We start from the raw sequence: 26,420 nt of genomic DNA, 5'->3' as shown, positions 1-26,420 counted from the left end.
AATGACACCATCATTGGCCACCTAATGATAGCACCTTCCTCTCCTATTTTATCAGGAAATTTGGGAATGACAAAGGACAAGATGGATGCGTCTTCGGGGAAGGGCTTTCTCTAAACACCTCAGGTCACCTTAGCCAACAGCCTTGGGCCTCATTTCGTTGCAATCGGGTACTTTATGTCTGATACTTCCTACTGCACAACTCACCGTGCTCCTCTGCGCATGTCTGCAGTGCCAGTAGCTGCCCCGTCAAGGCAGAGATGGAGCATCCCTCATCCTGCTTAAAGCATCCTCAGGGAATAGCTATTTCAGACAAATGGTGACCTGCACCTCACTGCCCCCCATTTCCACCCTCACCAGCACTGCATGAGAAATCAGCAGCGCGCGGATGCGTGTCCTGACCAACATGTACACACAGGTTTCTGCAGCAGCACGCGAGCTCATAGGGCTGCACATGCTCATCAGCCAAAAGGAGTGGGATCCAGCACGGAGGAAACCCTTCCAGCAGTGTCATTCAGGTGTAAACCAAGCTGAGCAGAAATGTCTCTACCAAACCATCTCAAAATTGCCCAGGACTATGGAGCTTGTTCACATCAGTCTCTCCTTTTATTACTTTTTTTACATGCAAAAGGTGCAGGTGAAAACAGTTGAATCCACCACTAGCCTACATTCAGTTATTTGTGCTCCAAAAATGTTGTCTTCAAAAAGCTTCTCAATGCAACACAGTAAATTAAAGGTTTTGAACCACAGCCTCAGCATCCCAGTAAGTATCCTTACCATATTTATCTCCATCTTCTCCTTTGGCGCTGATCCTCCTGCCTAGCACTTGGATGTGTTTCCCGCTTGTCCTGCTGTAGAGCTGATAGAGCCGAAGCTGCTTCCTGCTCACGTCGTCCCTTGCTCGCGTCTGATTCTCCACGTGTATCCGAAAATCTACATTCTCCTCGGCAGCGAACATCTGCAAGCAGTGAGGGGAGAGACGAGAGAGAACAGGCCATGAAACAAAATAAACATCTTGGATAGGAAGACCGCGCATCAACCTGCCAAAGGGCACATGGCGCAACAGCCCTTGCATTTGGCTGGCCTTCCCTTGACAGCTGAGGCCACTGTATCAGGCACTCAACATGTAATTCTACCCAGAGCTGGCTCTGGACAGCAAACCAAACCCTGATTTTTAACAATCGGACTGTGTTAGGGTTTTGTTGTTGTTGTTTTGAGTAAAAACTTATGCTTTGATTTAATCCTGCTCAATCCCATTGGTCATAACCAAGGCTCTCGCTCAAGTAGGCATCGCCCCTACCAGGGCGCAGGGGCACGTGTGGGAGTCAGGTCTGGCCGTGCCGCTGCCCGAGGAGAACACGAGCTTCAACTTCTGCAGCTCTGCTCCTTCCCCAGCCCTAGCTCTTTACACTGACATGAGCATCCTCAATTCCCAAAACACACAGGCGTCACATCCACCAGCCTAAGTGGTCGCTTGGGGAGCGACTGCTTGAGCCAGCGAGAGCATCTCCAGCACTCGGAGCAAAGAGCCGTCCGCAGCTGGGTCTGCTCCCTTGAGTCATCTCCCATGTTTTTTCTGACCTATAGATTAAATTAGTCTTAGCTAACTACAGCTTTACAACACTACTAGAAACTTCCACTGACACATCTGCCCTTCTCTAGGGATTCTACTTCCATCCTTAGCAGTTTCCCAAACCACACAGAACAGCGCTCCTGCTTCAGCTCCAGAGTCACCCCAGCTTGCGCAGGGTGAGAGGAACAGGCCACCAAGCAGCGCTGGAGAAAGCCGGTCTGAATTGGAGGCTCTGCAGCACCCATCCAGGGCACTTCACACTCAGTAAAAAAGCAGAGAAATCACTCCACGATCTGGGGACTTTTGCAACATCACGCGCGCACAAGTCCTGCATTGCATGAATAATATCTTGGTGGCAGACTCCCTTCATGGGACAGTAAATCATTCAGAAACCCAAAGCAGCAAAGGATTATTGAGCAGCACATACACACAAAAAAAACCTTCTTCACAATAGGCGATGTTTAACTTGGCCAAGACAAATCATATTCAAAGCCCACTTGTTGTTGATGAGCTCTAATGCCACGTACGAGTTGCAAGTGAGAGATGAAGTTCCTCACAAAATAAGAATCACATGGGGATTTAATGATGCCTAGGTTTGGAGCTGGCAAAGGCACAAAATTCACTCCTAGCAGAATTACTACTTTTAATACATTCCAGCTACATCGTTCTCCTTCTGGCTTGGACAAAACAACATTCTGATACATTGGTGTGGGGATGAAGCCGGCACCGCCAATGGAAAAGTGGCAATAAATCCTCGTTCGGGCTCATGCCATCCGGAAACGCACGGCAGCAAGTGGCCGTGACACAGAGCGGTCCCGCTCCAGCCTCCTGCATCCGTCACCTCCGACCAGGGAGCTGCTCTCAGCCAGCCAGACAAATCCGCCCCGAAAGCCAAAACCTCACAAGGACTTTGTAGCTATTCCACTTATCGAGTAGACACATGGATCAGCAGTGGGAGCAGAGCTCCGGGCAGGCAGTGCTGCCTTTCACTAAGCAACCCAAACACAAACATCATATTCGGCCCAGTGGCAAAGGCAACGAGATTCAAAGGGATGTTTCAGGAGCGCCTTTGCTGCCTTTATTAAATGCTGAGATTATTTGGATCCTGAGTCCTAGGAAATAAACTGTTTTAACTCTCTTGTTTTACTGTCAGAAGTGAAAAGGAAATGCAGGAGCTAAAAACGTAGGTGGCACCAAAGAAGGTCCAGGGAGCCACCATGTCCAAAGAGATGATCAAGGTGACATCAGAAGCGAAGGACAACAACTCTGCAATTCACAGCAGCAACATATCCCAGAACAGCCCTGCAAGCGGCAGCGATTCGGCTCTCGGGAAGCAAGAGCAGGAAAAGCCCTGGCACCTGCGAGGATGAGCACAAGGTCAGCGGCGCTCCCAGCCTCTGCGTCGCTCCCGCTCCACTCGTTTCATCCCGAGTCACTGGAGCTGAGCAAAGCAAGCAAGATTTGGCTTTTAACATGAATAATATTTTTTTTCCTTCTCCCTATATTTATTCTTGTTTTCTTTTCAAATAACATTGTTACAAAGGACGCAAAAGTACTAAAAATAGAGATGCTCAAATAATGTTGACAGTCTGCCTCATAGCCACAAAGGCAGGGCTATTTGCAAAAAAAAAATATTCTGGCTCCATCATTTTAAGATTTAAAACAGATTTTAAATCAAGATGACGTCGGTACATTGCTTTCACCACATGTTAATGAGTTTCACATTTTTCTAGGAAAAAAACAAAACAGGTGGGCTTGGCAGTAGGGGGAAGGGAAGGTTGTTTTGCTTTCTTGGAAACTTCAAATAGAAAAGGCAAGCTGTGCTCCAAAGCATGTTTTTTGTCTTTGAACAGAAACACCTTGGAGGTGAATGGTCTTCCCGAGCTGTCTCTCTGCCCTGTCTCATCTCCCAGGACATCTGATCCACCAGCCACCTCCTAGGAGCCGGATCCTCCCAAGATGCATCCACATCCCAGCATTTCATATTAAATGTGCAATTGTGCAGGATGAAACCTTTGTCTTCAGCTTGCTAAAGCAATCTCCTGCTTAAAAGCTGAGGAATGATAAGGGACCTTGAGCCCCTACACCAAGTCTGTCTGGGTACCTATCACCCCCATCCTCTTGCCAGCAACAGGCCTGGCTCTAAAACAGCTCTCACAGCAGGAGAAATCCTGAAAAAGGAAGGTAGATTTACAAGTGCTCTCCTTGGGGCTGACCTGTCCTCTGGACAAGAAGCCCTGATCCAGAGAAGCACCAGAATCTCCAGGATTTAGCTGTGTGTTTGAAGATAAGTACATGCTTAATCACTTTGCTGAAACAGGATGCTCTGCTGGAGCAGGGCCAAAGTGAATTAGCTGTGCCAGCCTGGTTGCATCTGGCCCACAGCAGAGAGTATCAATATTCTAAAATAAAATTTCATGCAGTGTTGATTTCATAAGATAAAACCCATTTGATCGCTGCTGAAATCCACTCTCACAGTATCCCTGCCCTGAAGAGCATACACCCTCAAGCAGCTAACTTTACTGAGATAAGAAAGTCCATTTATATATATACACCATAAGAGAGACACTCTTTCATAAACCACACACGCACACATACAAAAAAAAATTAGTAACATATGCCTCCTGCGGTAACTGATCACCAACGCACTCTCCGGAAGGTCACCTAAAACCGAGCCCATTCCCCCAGATTTCTGCAACGATCGCAACCACACAAGAACAAGCACAAAAATGTCTTTATCAAGGGGCAGCCACGGCAGAGAACTTAAGGGCTTTAGCTTCTTCTATCACGACTATGTGCTACTACAGCATGTAAAAAGCAGCGTATATGCAAAATGACCACCTGTTCTCTGGACTTTTGATCTGAGCATCCAGGCAACCAGCCCTACAACCGCCAATCCTGCGAGCCGCGCTCAATCCAAGTGCACGGAAAGCTGCAGTTGCCTTTCCAATTCGCTTCAACGGACCATGGAGCAGGATCCCAGCCAAGCACCTGCAGGGAACGGCCCATCCTGCCTCCCAGCTCCAGATGGGGAACGTGCCGTGAGGGATGCTCTCTACACATAGGAAATGATTCCCTGGATCCTTTCAGCTCCTCCAGCATTTTGTTGGAATTTGGTACTCTCCTTTGTGGTCTGTTTCACAAACTTACCCAACTGGCGCTTGCCACAGTCTATGAAGGACAACCTGAGCATCTCACAATAGCTGCTTTCATATAACTCATCTAATTCTCTGCCAATTGTTTATAGCCTAGAAGACGACGACCACTAAAACAGAGAACATCAGATTCATTTTTTATTCTTTTCAAGTAGTTCCTAGCACATTTATTATTTATCATTATGTCTTCCAGTAATAACATGCAACTTACAAAGGCATACCAAAATTATGGCTGGCAATATAAATGTTTATTCTAAGGGGGAAAAAAAAGCATTCCTTTTAGAAATAACCATCACCTCAAGCAACTGGTCTATCAGAAATGCCTCACCAGAAGTACATGAACTTGTGACAGTAGATGCTCTCTTGTCTCTCTACTTTCTACATTTTACCTGCCCAGATATTCAAGGGAGATGCATTAAGCTCCAGCTCCTTTTTCAGCAATTGCAGAATCTAGAAACTATGTCTTATCTGTCTTTAGTCAGCCCCCAATGGCAATTTTTCAAGAGCTTTTTTAACAGAATGACTTTCAAATAAAGAATGGCTTTCATTTGAAATGACTTTACAATGATCCATCAATTTAAAGAATAACTATCATATTTGCTAAATCCCAGATGGAGGGCGAGGGAAGGAGAATTTTGCTGACGCAGCCTAAGGTTTCAGCATTAAGTAATCCAAGAAACAGTCAGGAATTGCAAAAGTCTCTGACAGCAGTGCTGCGCTCTTGGTGCTTATGCCACAGCTCTGCAAACACCAATGCACTGATTTGAACTGCAATCACGGCCCCGCCAAGGTCAAGGAAATCCCTATAGTGCCAAGCCATGCTTACAGCATCTGGCTTGCAACCCAACCAACCCCTACACACGTCTCCTTTTCTGTTTTTAGCTTTCCAGTAAGAGGGAACGTTAATATGTTATTGTTCACGTCACAAATTGTTACAGCCTTAGCCATGCAAGGCCCACAGCACAACCGAATTAGCTGGAAGCTAGACTTCAGAATTTCCTGATTTTTTGCTATCATATTGAGCCTCCAAACCTCACTGGAGAGCAAACCATATGTCATTCCCCAAGCTGCCTGAGAAATACAAAATCCCTCTCACGGAGGGCCTTCCTGATTTCCAAAGATAAACAAATCGAACAATTCAAAGTCCCTTCAAAACTCAATCTGATAAGCAGGAAATACTTATTACCTTTCAGCCATCAACCTAATGTTAATGATTTTCGCCACGACCTTTAAGCACATGAAACTTAACTTAATAAGGTCAACAAGAGGATATCCAAGACAGATCTCTCTCAAGTCTGCCAAGGCAAGTAACAAACCACTTTGCTTCCATGGCTTTGGCAAGGCTCCTCCATGCCAATTTGCAAGATTTGCTAGCTCACCATTACAGTCGTTTTTTAGACATAGAGTGAAACATAATGCATCCCTTATTCACTGCTCTTTCTTCTTCCTCTTGACTGCATCTCAACTGCAAAGTCAATTCCTAGCCAGGATGTTGTCAGGTTCAGGTTATATGGCCCCATTAAAGGCCAGACAGATGCGGATGTGCACGGGTTGGATGTATTCACTTCTTTGTGCTTAGATGCACATTTGGAAATGAACCTGACACAAAGCAGCTCCATATTCAGATGCACAGCAGGAATCACGAGACAAGGAAGAGAGAAAGATCATTGGAGTGAATTTCCATGCATCCTACAGGAGAGAGCCTGTGGTGTGGCAGTGCCAGAACTGCAGAGATTTAAGGAAAACTTTTAAAATAGCAGAAGTTTGTTTTCTTGTCTTACTGAGCGATTTCTTCTTACTCTGCTCAGAGAAAAAAAAAAAAGATTTTTTTCCCAAAGAATAAATATCCCTAAAGGTAAATCAGCCCCCCCAGTCTTGGGAGACCTCCCTGGGAATGGTGGCTACACAGCCTCCAGGATGCGCTGTAAGAGAAGGGCAACACTGTGCACCATGGAAGAAGTCACTCAACTCAGAAAGTGAGACACGAGACACCCAAGCTCCACAGAAGCCTCCACCAACAGCATTTGCAAACCATTTCAATTCAAATGCTTTGGTTTTCGACCTTTTCGGTGGAGAAAAAAATATGTAGAAGTGGGAAAGCTCTATTCAAAATCCAGATGCCAAAAGACTTTGCAGCACGTGAGCCATACCATGCTACAGCCCACCTCAGGAATTATGAATCATCTTTTGGCCTTGCTTCCCTCAATAGCTGTTGCAGAAACTCATTTCCCAAGTATTAGAAGTCTCAATATTTGAGCCTGCATGCCGACGTCCAGCCACCCACACCCGCCAGCTCCCAGCAGAGCCACCTCCACGCACCAGACCCAGCAGCTCCACTGCCCCGTGCGGAGGTGACATCCAGACGAGGCACCAGATCCCCAAGAACTCGAGTGGTCACATGGGGCTCGCTCTGCAGGGAGGGCTCCTGGCAAGCTCTGCAAGGAGCCTGGGTCTGCCACGGCCCTGGATCTGCCACAAGCCCCTTTGCTGGGTGGTTACATCTCTGTCGGTGACGTGTTTTGAAACCAAGCGCACGCGGAATTTTATTCCTTTGACGCGAGTGCTTTTCAGTTGCTGCAGTATGTGAAATTCAATGACGCTCAGTAAAGAAAGCTCTTTGTTTAATGCTTTCTAAGTAAAATGCATGTAGAGATGGAGCTGAGAAGGAGGTGGAAACAAGGTGATGAGGGGGTCACGCCTAACTTTCCCTTTGCATTTCCCTTTGCATTTCAGAAACACTAAATGAGAGCCCAAAAGAAGACCATTCTATGATTTAGAAGAGAGGCCAGACAGTTCAGCCAGGTGTCATCTACTTGGATCCAAAAGCTGCTTCGCTGAGCCACATTTCCTTGGGAGAACTGCCTGCACATTGGGAAGGGAAGCACATTAGAGCTCCATGGACAGCATCAGAGCTTCGGGTCTCATCTTCTCTGAATCACACGCCCCCCTAAAACGTTGCTGTCACTCACCAACACCCTAGCATCTTCACCAAGACCCTTCTGGGCTCTCCAAGTCAGGAGCTATTTGGCATCCAGTTCTTTAGACCAAAGTATCCTTCAACCCTCAAATGACACAGGACATAAATTGAGGGTTGTACAAGAACACAAGGTAGGTATGAGGTAGTGCCAAAAAATGCAACTTAGGAGAGTCCAAGAAACAAATGTTTCATGACCCTCTCTCTGAATATTTTGTCATTTCTACAGAAAGGTGATGGCCACTTAGAGAAAACCAGATTTCTCCTTTTGATGACAAAATGACTCTTTGCCAGAACTGTGAAAAGGCGGCATTTGTTAGATGGTGACATTTTAAACTTTTTCCACTGAGGAAAATGGTTCCCTCTGGGGAAGAGCAGGATTTCAGGCTTGATTAAATCAATAGTTTTAAAAAAAATAAAAATTAATTGACCATTTTCACCTGGAAACAGAGAAAGTTTAGGAGGAACCAGAGGGCTTGCAGGACCAGTCATCTCTAGCCAGTGCCAACTAGCAATGCCCACTGCTTCCAAGCACAGCAGCACTTGGATCCTGTTCAAGTGCTGCAATGCAGTCCTCTTAAATCAGTGCCAAGATCACCATCCTCCCCACCTTTACCTGTATCTGCCAGTCTGCCTTCCGCACTGAACCAGAACTAAGTCACTGGCTGCAACTCAATGTAATTACCAACTGCATCGGCAGCCACTCGCATGGTGCTTCACCGTCCCGGTGCAGGGGCACCGATAGGATGGGACAGGGCTGAGCTGCCCTCTCCTCAGCAGATTAAGACCATCAGCACCAAAACAGCCTCCCTCCAGCAGGATCATCTCCATAGGCCAGCTTTGCATCCTCAGGACATCTCAGACAGGCAACTCACTGAAATATATGTTGCCTCTTGCCACTAGCAAGAGATCTGATTCTCTGGAAATACAACTGCCAATTTAATTCTTTTTCTTATTTTTCCTCAAGTTGTGACTTTTCTTCTTTAATTTCAAGGTTAGTGTTATTTTACTGCAGCTACCAGACAGGCAATAAGAAAGCAGGGCTTTTTTCTCCTGTCTTTCTTTCTTTCTAATGCACATTCTATCTCCACTGCAGACTTGCTCTCCCCAGAAATACCCCTGCAAAGCACGATATTATCGAGCAGCTTTCAAGCGTGCACCACCGGGCCACGTATTCCCTGCAGTCGCCTGGCCTTTGTTTCAGGGAAGGTAACACCAGTGTCTTAACAGTGTGACTTCATTTCATTCCAATACTTGCTCTATTTCTATCCCACTGGGTCCAACTCACCTATTGTGAGACCTCACCGCTTTCAATTACATCAGGGATTAATTTGTTCCATGGCGCTGAAGCTGTTAATGCAATCCTTGCTGGCTCAGGAGGAGAAAAGGCGCGCTTGAGACCTCCCTCACAGGCTGTGTGCTTAACAGCGGAGGCTTGATCTTCATTTTGTCCCATTTTTTTTCTTCCTCTCGTGCCCCTTTGCCCCCCCACTTTTCACGGCCTTCTCCTCCCTTTCTAGGTTGCCACTATCAGAACTGGGTGGTCCTTCTGACTTCCGCTGTTACTGCCAAAAAAGTTGCGTTCCGGCAGCCTCTGCCCTGTATTTGCAGGAGCGCTCGGCCGACGGGAACAAGGTCAGCAGCGTACGAAGACACTTGAAGCCATCAGATCCTGCTCAAGCTTTGGTGAATGCTTTGCCCTTGCAGGGACCACTGTTTGGTTAAAAGACATCCAGGAGGAAGTACTGCCTAGGAAATAAGAATCCCGATTCCAGAATAATAAGAACAACCACTTCTAAAAGATAAGGGGGAAAAAAGGTAGGAGACTATTAAAATCAAACAACTCAACACACAGAATTCCCCTTTGTTTACTGAAATGCATTAAATTTCCCCCGAGATTCGCAAGGTGACCGCAGGCTCCCCGGGGCCTGTTTGCGCCTCGGACAGCGAGACGCTGCGAGGAGTTAATGCTACGGCCGTCAAACGCGCCAGGCACATTTTGAATAGTCTGGTTTTCAGGGCTCCAAGTCCGCTCCAGTGTTCTGCACTAGGTTCTCCAAGGTGTACAAAGTCCCCATTTACTACTGCACTAAATATTTCTTTTCCTTTTTTTTTTTTTTTTTTTACTGGAAGAAACGTAAGAATAAGTTGGACTCAAACCATGCAGCTGCTTATTTAGTTCTGCTGCTAACCTTAGATCACAGCAGAGGAGCACAGGAGGGAGGGAAGCTCCGATGTCCCCTCTGAGCTGTCCCCACGTGCCATCCCCCAGCCTGGCCACCCGTCCAAGCCTGGTCGTCTTGGGTGCCAATGTTGGCTGAGTGAAACGTGCCAGTGCCAGATGGGCCTGCTCCTAGTTCTCTTCTCTGCATCTACGTCCCCACCACCGTGCCAAGGGCAGCACAGGCTGCATGGGCATATGCACCCTGCCTGGTACCTCCACACACAGAACGGAGCTTTCCAAACAGCTTTCCAAAGCTTTCCAGGAGCTTTCCAAAGCCCTTTTACAGCTGAAAACTCCTGCCTTGGTGCCTCCCTAATGGTTGTGTGGGGCTAGAGCTAAGCTCCTACTGTTCCTCCTTCCCCACCGCTATTTCTGGCACCTGCAACCTCGATGGGGAGAAAACACCCCCCCACATGGATCCCCCTACCACCACCACGCCTGCCCAGGGCTGCCATTCAGGAGGAAGCCTCAGTATTTGTTAACTCTCCACCCGCCCCACGTTCCCCACTGGCATGAGCCGCTTTGGCTGTTGTGGCACCAGCGACCTTCAGCCCTTTCCCAGGAGGTCTGCTCCTTCGGGGCACAGGGCTGCCACGAGCACCACAAGACACGCACAGCTTGGGGCCCTCTGACACAGGCAACCCCATCCTGAGAGCACTCAGGGCCCCCTGAGCCCGTGGTCCCGCTGTGACCTTGGCTGAAGTTCCCACTTGATCGTGGCAATACGCTCATGTCTTTGCACGGACCATGCACCACCCTGTCTGCCCACATTGCAGCGTGCTACGGCCGCCGCTTCTTGCCACGAACACCAAGACCCAAGCAGACCTTCTCCCAAAGCAGCTTCATCCCCGTGACCCTTTCCACCGATGCCAAAGCCATGCTTCTCATGGCCCCACTACTGCTCCCCATAAGATCGCAATAAGTCATGGCATGAGAGCCACCACCAGCATCTGCGATGTGCACTGAAATACCCTTTGGGAAATAAACTGCCCCGCTCGGAAGGGACAGGAACTGCATTTTGCTGGAACTGCTGAGTTCCAAGCAGCTACAGCAGGCACCTTCAAGCAAAACCTCAATAAGACAAGGTAAAACCTCCCCAGCCCCACAGCTGCAGAGGAGGAGCCCAGCCTCAGACACGGGACCAGCAGCAACACTGGGGCCAAACCACGACGCCGGGGACAGCGGCACCTCCGGGATCCCATGACAATGCCTGGGAAAGCCTTGGCTCTGCGGAGCGGGCAGAGGGCAGAGCGGCCCCTCCGTGTGCCGCCAGCTCATCCCCATGTAGCCCCCCGAGGCACAGCCAGGTCTGCAGGAAGGGGTGGCCAGGACATTCCGCCACACTGGACAAAAGCCACCTCTGCTTTCACAAAAGCATTCCCAAGGCCTCTGTTCAGCCATCGGCAAGGGCATGTCCTGGAGGGACCTCCGCAAGGACAGGGGACACCCAGGAGATGCTGGGGAAGTGCCGCGGGTGTCGGGAGGAGAGGGACGATGGCTGGAGGCTGCTCTCCCCTCCAAGGAGCAGACAGGGCACAGCAGCAGTAGCCGGTGTTTACCCAGGTAGCTCCTTTCACCGCGGTCCCTCGGCGGCGTCCAAGGAACACACAGAAACGCTCGCTTCCACTGCAGAAAAGCAACTCCCTCTAGGGTAAAGCAGGGCAACTGCTGAGCAGCGCGGCGGCCCCGGCGGCTCCGCGACTCCGCTCGCCACGGAGGTCACAAAGACAACCCAGGCGGCAGCTCGCGGCCAAGGCTCCGCGAGCAGCAAGTTGTGGCAGCGGCTGCTTCTCCACCGCTCCGCTCGCTTCGCCGCGGTGCCTGCAGGCCTCACGTCACCCCGGGCCGTGCCTCCTCCACCCAGCTCCCTGCAAATCACCCACTGAACTCAGTGCTTGCTCCTGCCTGCTCTGGCTAGACAAGATGATGCCCCTACACAGCTGCCAGGTGGGAAGGGACCTCCTCGGGTGTCACTGCTCAGCCGTGTTTACCAGCATTTACGTAGTGCTGCGACACAGGTGAACGGTTGTGAGCAAGGACGGGAAGGATAATCTCGCTAACAAAACCAGGAGGCAGCCCAGGGGCATTTCTGAAGTCGCAGGCGTCATTTCTCTGTGATGCTAACGCATATTTATGCTGTTGATATCTCACTTGTGCCTTTCCTCCATCTCCATACCTCCAGTATTGATTTTCTCATGCTGCCTTTCCAGATTGGCTGACATCAACTATTTGAGACATGAAATCCTTCCCAGCTGCGCCCTTCCTTCTCCACACTCCTCCCCTCCACCACTGGGACCTCCAGACACCTGCAGCAACTCAGGTCGTTGCCACTGTCTCCAATTCTCCTACTCTGCAAGGTGGCGTCTGCAGCTTTGGGCCCAGGAGTAAATCCATTTTACACCTGTGCCACTACCAGAAATTTATTAGAAAGGGGTAAATGCCAGTAACCTCCCTGAACACAAGTCTGCTGGGCAGCACTCGAGGGGGCAGCTCTTCCTTGGAAGCAGCCGGGGGGACACCCAGTGTGGTGGCAAACCTCTCCAGAAACACCCACACCAAGCAGTAACCAGCCTGGGCCGGGCCTTGCAAGCATCATTTCCTTCTGATTTCAGTAGTCTTTATAACCAGCTGCTTTCACCCAAGTTCACTAATTTAAAACTATTAAACAACTGAGCAAAAAGAAAGGCAGAGCAAAACCCTCAGGAAAGTGAAAGGAAAGATGTATGCAGGTAAGCTCCCTGCAGACCTCAAACCATCATTCACAGAGACGGTGACTTCCATGCAGCTCAAAAACAATAAAAACAAAACAAAATTCTAACTCCAATCTGGCGTTTCTTTTTCTCCTTCCGATTCTCACTTGCTAATGAGACTCCCAAAATATTAGGACATCTTTCCTGTCCTTGGTCTTTTCTACCACCTCCAAATCGCTTATCAAACAAATTCTGTCTCGGGATGTTGTTGGAAGAAGAAGGGACACTGAAGTTGTTTCCAAAAAAGACAAGTACAGAGCTGTGTTAAAAAACAGAACACACAGAGGAGCCACACACTGATCTGCCCTGTCTATTCAGCGGCCCAGAGATGCTCAGCATTGGCATGCCACAAGGAAGGTGTAAGTTTGGAAATAGTTTTGAGGGGGAAATAGGAAATTAATTGGAAGAAAAATTAGGAAAGCTCTTCAAAGTGCCTTTCCCCCTTTCAGTCGCATGCCCTGCCAACAGCTGACGAGTTTCCCATTTCTTTTCCCTAAGTTAACACAACCAAGGACCTAGAACATAGATGTCTATCCCATGCAGTCCTCTGCCAGCATGCGTGAGAAACATCATTATCTACACGCATCTTGCTATTTCTGGAACAGGGTTTTCCAGAGATGATTTTGATCAGTAATTCACTTATTTGAAACATAAGATGCAAAATTTCCTCCGTCTCTGCAAGGGAGATATTTTCTTTTGATCTTTCCATATGCTTTGCTTGCTTTGTACAAGCTATTTTATGAAACCTAATGCGCGGTGGTGCTCTTTGGACCGCTCTCTGAACCCCAGGATATCACCACGGTAACCCTGCTGAAGCAGAAGACGGATAGAGCCGATTTCCATTTGAGAATATATTAGGTGGTTTAAGCAAATCTCTTCAAATCAGCTTACCTGTGAAGACCTCCTTCCATTTAGCAAAACTCACTTGAATTCATCACTAACAACAACCTTTTCCACTCAAGATCAGTCCTCTGCAGCACAGCCCTGCCCGAAACCCTGGTCTGCGCTAAGAAGGACCACACGTGATGTGACACAACAGAGCTCCCAGGAGCAACGGCAGCAGAGCAAAAATGTCATGCTGAAAACGGCCACGACACAAGCCCAAGACCAAAAACGACTAAACCAAATTCATATCTAAACCAAGAAGGGCTCAGAAGTTCTTATCTTGCATGCAGGAGGCATGATCAGCTCTAAAAGCTTCATGGTAAAGCAGAAGAGATGTGGAAAACCTCTGTCTCCATACCAGCACTTAAAGCTTTCCTCTTTGGCCAGTTTTACCAAAATCTTCATGGAGAGCTCGGTGTTGCTTCGAGTCCTGAACCCCCAACGCCACTCCTTTAGCATCACCCATAACTTCTCACGCAAGCAATGAGCACGTTCCACAGATGAACGAGATATATATATGCATATATATATATATATATATATATATACACACACACATATATATGTGTATATACACACACACATGCTGCCTTGCTGGTCTCTAAATACACTTTCTCGGCCACAGCCAGCTAGCACTGCAGATCTGCCAATAGACAGGAAACTTTTCCTTCTTTCCCAACAAACTTACTTGAAATCCCTTCACAAGCACGATTCTCTCTGCTCTTCCTCCCGCGCCGCCTCCATTATCGGGAAATCTCCGCGTAATTTATAAGCCCGCCAGCTCCTGCGCTAACAGGACAATAAATCATGGTTATATAGCCCATCGCCTGCCGCTCCAAGGGCTGCACTGAGCCTCCTCCTGCGTGTGGCGCTGGGAAGCGCCACCCCGATGGGGACAGTTAACTAAATTAAAAAAAAAAAAACAGGGCCTAAGTTGCCCCTATGCAGAGGTGGTTTTGTGACACTTATGAGGAATGCAAGGGGCTGTAAAGAGCTGTTCTACTGCAAGCACTGTTCTTTTCCTCTTCTTTTCCTTCTCAGCATCCCCACGGTTCCGTGTGCTGCCCTTCATCCCGCTGCTTTGGGATGGCAGCAGGTGCCACCGCTGCCACGCACCCTGTTTGACCCAGCTGCCCGTATTCCTGCAGCCTGGCCCTTGCTTTTGTAGAAAACCCAGATTTGTTCAGAGTGAAAGGACAGTTTTGTTCTGCATAGGATGGGCGTTTATTTTTAAGCATCCGAAGAAGCTTCCCGTCTGCGTCTTACCTCACTGTGCTTCCCCGGGCGACACGCGCAGACACAAAAGAGGGTTTTCTTTCTAAAATCATAGCAAAGGAGGAGGATGTGCTTGGCTCTCTTCCTGGAGGAAAGAGGCTGCCCGGTTAATAAGCCTCGATGGGCGGTGGGTTTTGCCTGTGCGCCGCGCTCCGCCGTGCCAGGCTGCTGGTTTGCTTTTCCACCACACTGCAAAACGCCTGAATAACATGGTTTGTACATGGAAGTGCTGACACAAACCTTAACTACAGCATCCTGAACATGATACCAGGATACGGACGCTCCCTGTGTGGCCCTGCACATGGATAAATAAAGCATTTCATCAGCCAGCGCCGACAGATCATAAACCTCTGCGAGCATAAATACCAACAACAACCCCAAAAGATTAGCGGGCTTAGGGGCAAGCGGGGCCGCGGTGATTTAGAGGTGGGCTGGCGGGGTCATTCCTGCTCGATAGCTGGGTGGAGAGGGCCACGGGAATCAATAAACCCTCCTGCTTGCAGAGGAGGAATGGCCGCGCTACGCGCAAGCACCAGCACGACGTTGCGGTCTGGGGATGGAGCTCGCTGGAGAGCGCGGTAACGTGCTGGGAGCGCATCCCCTAAGGATGCCGGCCCAGGAGACATGGCCGATGGGGTTAATGCACCCGTCGGATAAGGATCTCACTTGCTTTGAGCACCGCTGTCAAGTCAGAGCCGTTCGCGTGTCCAGTGCTAGCACTGTGCGAACAAGCGGCTGACTCCCTGCCAGGGCCGCCCGCTTCCGAGGGCTCACAGCTAAATCCGTCCCCTATGGATGCCACTCTTAGGACACCCCACAGCAGGTCACGCAGGGAGGCAGTGGGGGCAGTGCCAGGGATGCTCCGAGTGCTCCGGGTGGACCCTCGCAGCCGCCTTTCCGGAGACCTGCAAGGCGAGCGCTCTCCGCAGTGGCCGATACCAGAGCTCTGAACCTCGCTGCCGCCCCTGGAGCTAAGGGGTTGCACTTTTACATGGGATCTTGAATGCTTTTAAAATCAGCAATATCATCTTCCCTCCAGGAATAAATTCCTCACTGGTTACACTGCAAAAATACTCCTCAGGACGGACAATTCTGCTGCTAATGTACTAAAGACCGCACACACACACACAAATCAGATTAATATTGAGCCTTATCAAAGGCATGGCACATAAACCATGTGTTGAATTGAATCCAAACCAAACTGTCAATCTGCCTTCAGGATCAGATAGAGCAAACGCACGTGCCCAGGGCCAGAAATGAAAAGCATGGTTTGTTTTCTAATATAAGATTTGTCCTGATCTCTCTCAGCGGCACTCCTGCATGGAAATCTTTGCGCTGCAAACACAGGACAAATAGGATTTCTTATCTTTCCGCTTTGCTGAGCTGGGAAAAGTTTTGCCTTGTTTGTTTTTAATTATTTTCTTATTTTAGGTTTCCCGTTTTCAGGCAACACTTCTGAGCAGTTTCTGGAAATTGATCATTTTTGAATAGACCTTAAATAGGAGGAAAAAATAAAAACAGAAATAGCTCCCGGCAGAGGGACAGTGGTGGCACAAGGCGGGAACGGGAGGGCTCCCCGTTTGCCCCGGGATGCAGTAGCTTCAGCCACGATCTCGGACTCGCAGCACCTCGATCCTGCCCAGCATCGCGGCCATCCTGCCAACTCATCCCACCACAAATGCCCCTGGAGCTGAACCAGCTTGTGGCACAAATAGGGAGGTTTGCATGTAATTCTAGGTGAAGTTTGCAAAAGTACCGCCCGTTCCCAGGGATAAAAACCCGATGTGTGTGTGTGTGTGCGCAGTGGAAAACGGTGTTCCTGGAAAAGGCCCCGGCGAGGAGAAGCGCTGGCTTTCCCAGCTATTGATTGCCGGGGGGCTCTTTGCTATTCTGATCTCAGCTGGTCGGAAGTCCTACCAATCAGAGGGAGGTCGTGACCACGGGGTCAGAAACCTGCACTACATATATCATAATTTATTTTACAGATAATCAATAGCAAATTGCACCATGCAATTTTACAGTACAGCATCACCTTTGAGGGCTAATGCAACCCATACAGTATCGTAACCTTAAGGTCTGGCAGTTTAAGGGGTCAAAATCCGCTTTCATTTCAGAGTTGTAAATCACGGCTGCAAATGGAGTAGGAAGCCCATTAGCTATTAATTTGTACATCCACACCACGGAGTAAAATCTTGCCTAAAGCTTAGATCCAACTAGGGAAAATGAGTCAGCACCGCTCTAGCTTCATCTTTGTCTTCAAGACAACTCAAAAGGAGAAACCCAAGGGGCACCAAGCAAACATTCTGCTGCAGGTTTAGGTCCACACTCACCATCCATGGTCACACGAGTCAACTCTCACACATGCACCTAGGCAAACGCCCTCCAAGTAACTGAATAATCTGCATGGATTAACTTCACGTAACCCTGAATGGTCTTTAGATGGACTCACAGCAACAGAAGAGGAGCAAAAGTCTCTTCTACCAATCCTGCCTCTCATCCAGTTTTATGACTTTGGGTACTAGGGCTTGGGGAAATGCTCCCCGCTAGCCGTGCCTAGGACCAAGCAGCGCACACACTAGCTATTCAAAATGCTTTCCACTCTCCCCTGTGTTTCTGCGTTAATTCTGTATTTTTGCAGAGGACTAGCTCAGGGTATTCCAAAAGACACAACAGCTTTTTTAACAAGCTGTCCCTAAAAACGCTGCCAAAGAGAGTATTTTAGCAGGAAAGAAAGGGGTTTGCAATATGCATCGGAAGAAAAACAATGCAGGGGGAATAAGCAGTGATGGAAATATCTTAGAGGAACAGCAATCCATTAACAATTAATTGCTGCTTTCTGGGATTTGCCTGGATGCAACATGCAGTTCCCAGGGAACTCCACCAAGGTTTAACATTAATTAATTGCAATGCGATTTTTATTATTGCTAGCAAAGGAGTCACCTCACACCCATGTCCCTTCCTATTAGTGCCATGTCCCTTCAGCACCCTGGTCCTACTGTCTGCTGCCTCCCGTCCCCACAGCCACCTCAGGCAGGGATGATTCCTACAGCGCCCAACTCGCTGGCATTAATCTCCCCGCACAGGAGGTATCTGCAGAAGGATGTTGTCAGAGGTGGCGTCTTCAGGAAACCAGCCAGTATCTCCGGGAGAACAGCGCATTTCTCACCTCGCTGCGGTCAGTGGGGCCCGGCCTGCGCTGCCCAAAGGAAAGCGCGCAGACCGTGACAGCCTAAGCCTGCGCTCGCCTTTATTTCCCACTTCATGCTATGGTGGTGCTGCTGAATGCCAGGAAGAAAATACTTTGGCAGAGTCAGACAGTCTTTTTTCCTTTTCTTTTCTTTCTTTTTTTTCTTGCTGCTTCTCTGGACAGCGCAACCCAGAGACCTGCACAGTTCCTGGCTCTACCTGCTGCTCCAGCCCATGGGGAGCAAAACCTCAGAGCCCTGCGGAGGGGGACACAGAGACCCGCTGGGGCCAAGGGTAGCATGCAAAAGCCCCACCAGTTTTGCACGCTTTGTTCCACCACAGCCAAGTCTCCTTGCTCCTCTAGAGCACACTACACGTCACTTAGAGCTTGGAAATAGCAGCAAGCTGCAATCCAAACCACACTTGCAGGTGCAAGCACCTGCGCAGTGGTGCCATTGCCATGACACATGCAGAAAACACCACACCTGAAAACACCATCGGCCTTTGCACACTCGCTTCTGCCCTCCTGCAGTCCCTAAAGCAGCTGAGTTTCTGCACATCTTTCTGCACCTGAGGGATCTTCCAGAGAAGCACCGGGCCCAGCAGAGCCAGGGAGGCAGGAAGGTGTGAAGCAAAGGGCACAGGGACCCGTCGAGCAGGGCCACAGTGGCACAGCCCTGCCACGAAGCCAAGTGCCCCCATCGAGGGCAACGCGGTGCTCCTCACTCCAACACATCCGCTCCATCACATGCAGGAGGCCGGGGCCCGCTGCAGCGGGGTGGGTGACAAAGCAGCGGGCAAGAAGCAAATCAAAGGGGGCAAGAGAACAGCAGCCCCTACCCTCCCTGCTCCTTGTTGGGTCCAGGCACCTGGGGTGGATGGGGACATGCAAGCCCATGGGGGACGCAGCGTTTTTGGCATCAGTCAGGTGAGTGAGCAGCAGGGAAGGAACAGGCACATGAAGCAGGGCCACCTCCAGCATTCCCAAGGACATCATTCCAACAGCCCAGAGCACCTGAGGAAGACCTCAAGATTCAAGAGGAGGAAAACAGCTGGGGACATCCCTGCCACCAGTGCCTGTCCCCTGACCTGAAGCTCACCTCCCTCCTCCAGAAACTCAAGGTACCCACCGCTCCTCTACAGCAATCGCTACTCCTTAGGGTCCCTTGTCAGACTGGCCACATGCTAGTGGGGCTCCTGAGGAGCCCCAGCTCCTTTTGGGGTCCAAAAGCTGATCCTGAAGGTCCCCATGCTGGTTTGGCTTCCTCTGACCTCCACATCACCCCCGTTGGCCAACGACCATCCCGGCCACCGAGCCACGATGCGGAGTCCAAGGTGGGAGCAAGGCCATGATGACAAATGGATCCAACAGACCAAACGGAGTGAATTTGCGTGTGGCCACAGTATTCAGAGAGGCCCCGAGAAAGAGCAGCGTAGCCAGCAGGTGAGCGGACGTGTCGTCCAAGCACACCTATCTTGTGCGTCAACGTGCGTCTTGCACATCGCACCCCGGGAAAACTCTTAATCTACGGATAAATACAGTAGAAAACACGCGACCCCATGCTCCTCAGCAGGCTGGAGGTTTCACTGCTGTCACATGCAAAGCCACAAGGTGAGACGCAGAAGCCAAGGGCCATAACTCAAAATAACAGGCGGGACGATGCATCGATGGTGACTTTCACGGCGGGATGCAAGCCGGCCTCATAACATAATCCTGCACAGGCAAGCCCAAATCTCCCCAATACAACACAGAGCTCTTTAAGCAAAACTAAACAATTTCCTTTAGCCTAAATAAATATTAAAGCTAAGTGATGCATTAATTTACTCTAGTTCACCAAAGGCTAACTCCTACCCAAACTGATCATTATAAAAGAAATCCTATAATCCCTCTCTCCCATTCAGGCTCAAAACACGTAATCCCGTGAATAAATCCAGAAAGAAAGTGTAACAAAACGGGCAATAAAAACTTACAGCGTTCACATCTTTTCATCTACCATTAATACTGTAAACACTCACTCGAAGGCCCTTGAGGATGACTAATCTAATGCTGCGGCTCCCCGTGCTAAGAGCCGTGCGAGCGCGCGCCTCGGCGCAGCACCCGGCCGTGCTCACCGCCCCGCGCGCGTCGAGGCAAGACGCCGATCCGCACATCAAACCCGGCAGAACGCTGCAAAACCAGCGCTGAACCGAGAAAGTGTGGTTCTAATCGCGAGAGAGTGCAGGGCTTGCTTGCTTTTCTTTCTTTCTTCCCTTTTTTTTATTATTATTTTATTGCTTTGGAAGCCTGCAAGCTCCAACTGTATAAATGCCAATAACTTCCCAAGTTTTAAGGCTGCTGAAGTAAGAGATCAGATTTTAGCAAGTGCTTTCCAGGCAGTGAGCCAAAACTTTTTCTGATTCACTAAAAGCACCAAAGGGAGGTGGGGGGGGGGGGAAGAGAGGGGGGTGAGGGGGCTGATTAACTTTCAGTTACCGCCACAATCTCCACAAAAATAAAAAATAAACAGAGGCCGTCTCCCTGCCGCAGTGGGTGCCGCTGCTGTGAGCCCGCCGCAGCTGGTTATTCCTCGGGTTTGGAAAAATGCGCTGGAGCAAGCTGGCGAGCGCAGGGCGATCCACAGCTGGGTGGCTGTGTCATCGCACAGCCCGCGCCGTCAGGGGCACCGTGGGCAGTGGCATCTCTGCAAAGGGGTCAAAACCCGACCTGGGGTTTTTGGAGGTTGCTCTGGGTTCGGGTTGAGCCCGCGGGACGGAGCCGGGTGGCGATGGATGCAGCTCCCACAGGGAGCAGCGGCAGGTGCCACAGGCGCCCCGCGGGAAGGGGCTGCCCCCGGAGCACGGGGACACCGGGCACCTGCACCGGCAGCGCCTCCTCCTCTCTCCTCCTCCTCCTCCCGGGACCGCAGCAGCGCCCGGGCAAGAGGCTCGGTCCCTGCCGGGGCAGCATCCAAGGCGGGAGCTGCCTTGGACGGCTTTGCAGCGAGTACCGGGCAGGCAGCGCCGCTGCAGCCTCCCGCTCCTGGCTCGAGCGAGCTGTGTTTTGCAAAGTCTCAGGTTTTTCTGAGAGTAAGTTCCCTAGGAAAAAAAAAATAAAAAAGAAAGGGAAAAAAAAAAAAGAGAGCGAGCAGAAGAGCAGGAGAGCGGCTGCTCTTCCCAGGCAAGTGCATCCATCACCCCCGTGCGAGGAGGAGAGCGCAGCGCTCCCTCTCCCATCACTAGGCAGCTCCGGAGGATCCCTCTGCCGCGGCCGAGGGCAGCGGGCAGCAGCGGCTGCGCGAGCGAGCGCCGCTCCAGCATCTGCTGCGGGGAGCGTTTTAATCCAGCTATAAAAACTAGAGGGGAAAGTGAGAGCCCTGTCCAAAAGTGCCTGGCACCCAGAGGTCAGCACGCTGCCTTTGTTTCTTTTTCTTTTTTTTTTTTTTCCATTTTACAACCAAAAGCGAAAGAGGACAGAAAGGACACGTACCTGTACCTGAAAGCACAGCAGCAGGAAATGTAAACATCTGGAGAGGAGAAAAAAAAAAAAAAAGGCAACAAAACATCAAATGATGCGGTAAAATGGTTACAGAAGTTTCTTTTTTTTGCGCTTTGTTTTTGATTGCAATTTTTTTAATGGGCACAGCTTGATGCTCTGCTTATAAAATGGCTCGGGTCCCCAATTACCACCTGATTGCACAGAAAACGCAACCAGAGCCTCCGAAATGGAAGTTTTCCCTTTTTTATAAAAAAAATACATATCGTGTAAATATATATATATATATATATATACACATATATATATAAAAAAGAAAAAAAGAAAAAGAGAAAAAAAATGAAAAAAAAAATATATGCCGTAATCCTTACAAGCAAGTGCAGGCGGAGAGCAGTGAATACATCGCTGGGCGAGGAGAGGGGCAGGCCGGGGGTCCGGGCTAGCGGGGCGCAGTCGCCCTCGGCCGCGCTGACATCCGCGCCGCTCCGCGAGCTTGTGGTCGCGCCCGCCCCGCCGCCGCCGAGTGACTCGCGTCGGCATCGGCGCGGCGCTCCCCCCGCCTCTCCTCCTCCTCCTCCTCCTCGCCCTCTCTCCGCCTTTGGGGGGGATGAAGGTGCTTATTATTGTCAGCAACTTCCGACCGTCGCCGCGGCCCCCCCTCTCCCCGCCGCCGCCTCCCCCCGGGCCTCCTGCGCGCCGCGCCCCGCGCAGCCCCGCGCGTGGAGCGGGGGGGACGCGCGGGGCTCTGCGCGGGGGCCCGGCCGCCCCGCGCCGCCACCCCGCGCAGCGCCGGGGGGCCGCGCGCCGCGTTGCCGCTGCCGCCGCGCGCTGCGCGCCCGCGGGTCCCGCTCACCTGCGCCCGCGGGCAGCCCCGCGCCGCGCTCGGCCCGGCCCGGCGGCTCCGCGGCGGCTCCGCGCCCGCTGCGCTGCCTCCCGCGGGCCTCGCCTGCCGCCCAGCGGCCGCCGCGCGCAACCGCGGAGCCCGCGCCCGTCACCCGGCGCCGGGGCCGCACCGCCGGGCTGCGGGGCGACTCCTTGCCCGCCCCGCAGCGACATCGGCGTAGACGTACAGATGACACACGTATATACGACATTCCTAACGGCCTTCGCGCTTGTGTTTTTTAATAACACTCAAAAAAACTCAGGGAGCAAACAGGGCCACCACCACCACCCGTGCGAGCAGCACCACATCTCAGGTGTCCTCACTAGACTGAATCCACACTCAGTTCTCACTGATGCCACCTCTCTCGCTTGCAATGGACCTTAGTGGACAATGGGCTCCAGGAGAGGACCCCAGTCTGTCCCACCAGGGCCATCCCACAGCTATCCCGAGTGGGCAAGTCCAGGATTTTCCACGTGCATCGTGGGAGCATCGCCCCAAAGCCCAAGGCAGATAGAGAGCAGCACCCTGAATGGTGCTGCGTGGCCACCCAGAGATGGAGGGCACAAGACAATGATTCCTCTGCCATGATACCTGTGTCCTATCTTATTATTAAAGTAATCTTGTCCTTTGCAAACTGTTTGGAAGTCCAGGTGAAAAGAGAGGAAGTTCCCCACACGGCAACCAGATGAAGAACACATGTCCATCCTTCAGATGTAAGGAGTGGACCACTGTGGAGGTGGATCTGTGGTTCCTTCCCCTCGATGATCAATGACAGCACACAGGCAGGACTTCCCTGCAGCCACCAGCATCGGCCCTTTGGGTCACCAGTCACTCCTGCTTTGGAGAAGAGTCAAAATGCATATGCAATGCATAGTCAATAAGCAGTGAATAGTCAATAAAACAGTGGAATATCATAAGATAAACAGCTTGGATGGTCCTCGAGGGGGACAGATGAGATCAGGGAAACCCAAAGGGGCTGTCAGCCACCCAGAGATGCCAGCACACAGCTCCCAGCTCCAGAGACAGCTGGTTCTGCAGGAACCAGCTGCCCTTCCTGATTTTGGGGGACCAGCACAACAGCAGCGTCTCTTTGAACTATACACACATGCCCATCCAAAGCGAAAACCCATCATGTTACAAGCCTCCTAAGTATAGCATTACTTAAAATAAACTCAGCCTCTTATTCAGCAGCCAGTGTTTTCAAAAATCATTCCCCCCTCCCCACTGAAACATCTCCTGGATTTAAACAGGATTTGGGAAGTGAAATTTCTGATTCCTTTGAAACTTCCAGTATGCTTGTTAAGTAAATCCTAGTGCTTTATCACTGGAGGAGGAGAAAAAGGAAGCATTGAAAATGATGGACATCTTGAGCAAGAGGAGATATAAATACAAACATAAAACTCCCTGTGTGGTTCCCCTGACAACAGCTGTGCACAGCCCTCCACCAGGGAATCCCCTTCCCCATGTTCTTATGGCTCAGCAGTCCCAGAAGTCTCCTGGAAGCACCTTCGGAAGGTGCTTCGGAAGCACCCACAGGGATCTCTCAGCATCACAGCAGCATCACAGCTTATCGGGGGAAGCACGCAGCGGCTTCTGAAGAACAAGAATACACAACCTCTGCAGGCAACTCTACTCAAACCAGCCAGGAATTCCTCTTCCCCGCCTTCACAGTGCATTAAATCCTAGGGCTTGGCATCTTGGATTTATATTCCTCCATGGTTTCATTTTTCCCTAAAAAAAAAATTCCAAGCTGTTAAGCTTCAAAACTTAATATTTCCTTAACTCAGCTTTTCAGCTCGACAGCTCTTAAACATAAACCTCTTTAATTGAAGTCTCCTGAATTAAGCTGTCCCCAGCAAGTCACCATCAGCCCTGCCGGAGCAGCCCAGCTCTTTCTGGAGGGACCGGTCCCTCCCCACCCAGCTGTTGGAAGCTTCTTGCCACCTACCCTGTGGACTCCAGGCGTGCTACGGGGTGGGCAGGACCCCACACCAGAGGCCCCACTGCAGTGCTGAGGGTCCCTGCAGCAGTTTTCGGGGAAAGGTGCAAAGCCCCGAGTACGTCGGGAGCAACTTGGGATTGAGATGCTCCAGGACTGCAGGCAACAGCAGGCACTGAGCAACTGCTGGCATCTTGGATGCTTCAAGCCCAGTCACTGCCCTCAGGCTGGGCGTAAGCGAGCAAGGCCTTGGAGCAGGTCTAGGGGCCTTGAGAGACACTCGCAGGATCAGCTGCCTGGTCCTTATACCTGCTGTTCTTCACTAAATTACATGAGGGCACTAGTCCCTGCTACCATCTCAGAGATGCTCCATAAAGTATAGCCAGATGTCTAACAAGGGGGAACAGATTTACACACCATAGGGACACGATTGAAGTCATGATGGAATGGAGACTGATGAGGTTCAGAAGCTGCAGCAGAGGAAGTGAGAAACTGCAGCCAAGATGATGACCCAGGCCATGCTTGGCCTACTGTTGCAGCCCTGCATCTCCCCAAGCACGCAGGGTGATGAGGTAACTCTGCCATAGACTGAAATGCAGATTTCATTTAGGAAACAAGGAGAAAAGTAAAGGGGAGGACAATAGGGGCAGAAGCTTGACCTTCTGGGAAGACAGTTAGGATGCATTGAGCAAGGCGCTGGAGAAGAGGAAGGAAGAAACAGGGTGTGTGAGGAGGAACCAACAGCCAGTATAAGGCTGGATAGAAGAGTCTACCAGAGGAACACAGAGCTTGCAACTCAAACATTGTTTTTCAGACATCGCCTAAGTACTGAGAGCATGAGTGATGTGGGAAAGATGGTGCTGCTAGCGAGAGTAAGGAGAAGGAGAACAGATTGGAAGAGGAAGCGCAAAGAAAAGGATCACACCAAGCAGGACTGCGGAGCAGCTTGAGGAGTAGCGATAAATCAAGTTAGCAAGGAGAAGGCTACGACAAGATACACAACTGAGGCAGGAATGAGTTGGAAGGGATCATTTAGATCTATAAAGTACAAGGGAACAAGCAGAATTATTTCTCCTAGTTTGCAACCTTAAAAAAAGAACCCAAGATCCCCCAGTTTTCCTGTCCTTAAGTGCTGTGGAGGTTGCAAGGGCTCAATCCCCTTCTTTTATCTTCATCACGGTGACCCCATGACATGTTACTGCCCTTAGCTAGTCCACTGGCAGGAGGTTGAGCAGGCAAAATTTATTCCTCATTCTGACAGCAGGGGAAAAATACTTTTATTTTTTAAATCAAGGCCAATAAATTTTGTCAGAAGAGGAATGCACGAGGCTGCTCTAAAAGCTGTGCAGCCTTGGCAATCCGTACCGGGCAAGGTAGTACCTCTCAACTCCCTGATCATCATTAACAGAGATATTTGCTATTGCTTTTACCTATCACTCTATGACACTAGGTAGGCTGGCTTTAAGGGAACCTAATAGCACTCCAGTGCACTTACCGAGTTACTCTTTTTTAGGTTGTATTTAATTTTCTAAGTGGTGCATCTCTCCAACAGATTTATGAGATTGTGGACAGCTACAATCAATGTAGGGCTTTCCATTTAGTAATAAGGTCACCTCCAACATTCAAGACCCCTTTCCCTGCCCCTTACGCCTCCCCCTCACCCATTCTTTTAAACATTTCTTTCAAGCTTTCCACATGGAAATAAGTTTTTAGCTAAACCCCTCTCCCCTCACACACATGTCCAAGGAACACTCTTTCTCTTCCTCTTTTAGTTATGACCACTCTTTTCAGGCACATCTAACCACTGTCATTATCCTTCCATGAAAAAAATGTATAAAAACACAACCTGATTCTCAAAACAACTGAAAATTTACATCCTTATTCAAGAGAAACTCCTTTTCTCATAAAGGTCCTATGCTGACCATCCATCTCATGTCTCTAGTCTTCCCGTTCTCACTTCTGACTCTCATCTTTATTACTTTTGAGTCACTGCCCTTCTCTTGCTTTTCTTCCAGGGTCCTTTTCCTACAGACTGTCTTCTGACAGCTAATAGGAGAAAGAGTAAGGGAATAGACAGTTTCTGAAGAAACTAAGACACAGAGCCAAT

General features: G+C 50.1%; 1 protein-coding gene across 1 annotated transcript in view; it reads right to left on the bottom strand.

Annotated features, from left to right (window-relative positions):
* Positions 1-21,974, bottom strand: part of FGF18 (fibroblast growth factor 18) — a 58,358-nt gene extending 36,384 nt beyond the window's left edge. The window contains exons 1-3 of the mRNA XM_088522636.1: positions 21,863-21,974; positions 21,486-21,522; positions 775-955 (exon numbers count right to left, since the gene is read on the bottom strand). Of these exons, the coding sequence (XP_088378762.1) occupies positions 775-955; positions 21,486-21,522; positions 21,863-21,894 (250 nt within the window). The 5' untranslated portion in view covers positions 21,895-21,974. The remainder of the gene's footprint in view (positions 1-774; positions 956-21,485; positions 21,523-21,862) is intronic.
* Positions 21,975-26,420: the final 4,446 nt, after the last annotated feature.

The sequence above is a fragment of the Tinamus guttatus genome, unplaced genomic scaffold (genome assembly GCF_059628265.1).
Source record: "Tinamus guttatus ecotype Peru unplaced genomic scaffold, ASM5962826v1 Tinamus_guttatus_pri_ptg000155l, whole genome shotgun sequence".
NCBI lineage: Eukaryota > Metazoa > Chordata > Aves > Tinamiformes > Tinamidae > Tinamus > Tinamus guttatus.
The sequence above is the reverse complement of the archived record's forward strand: the minus strand, read 5'-3'. Positions and strand labels throughout refer to the sequence as shown.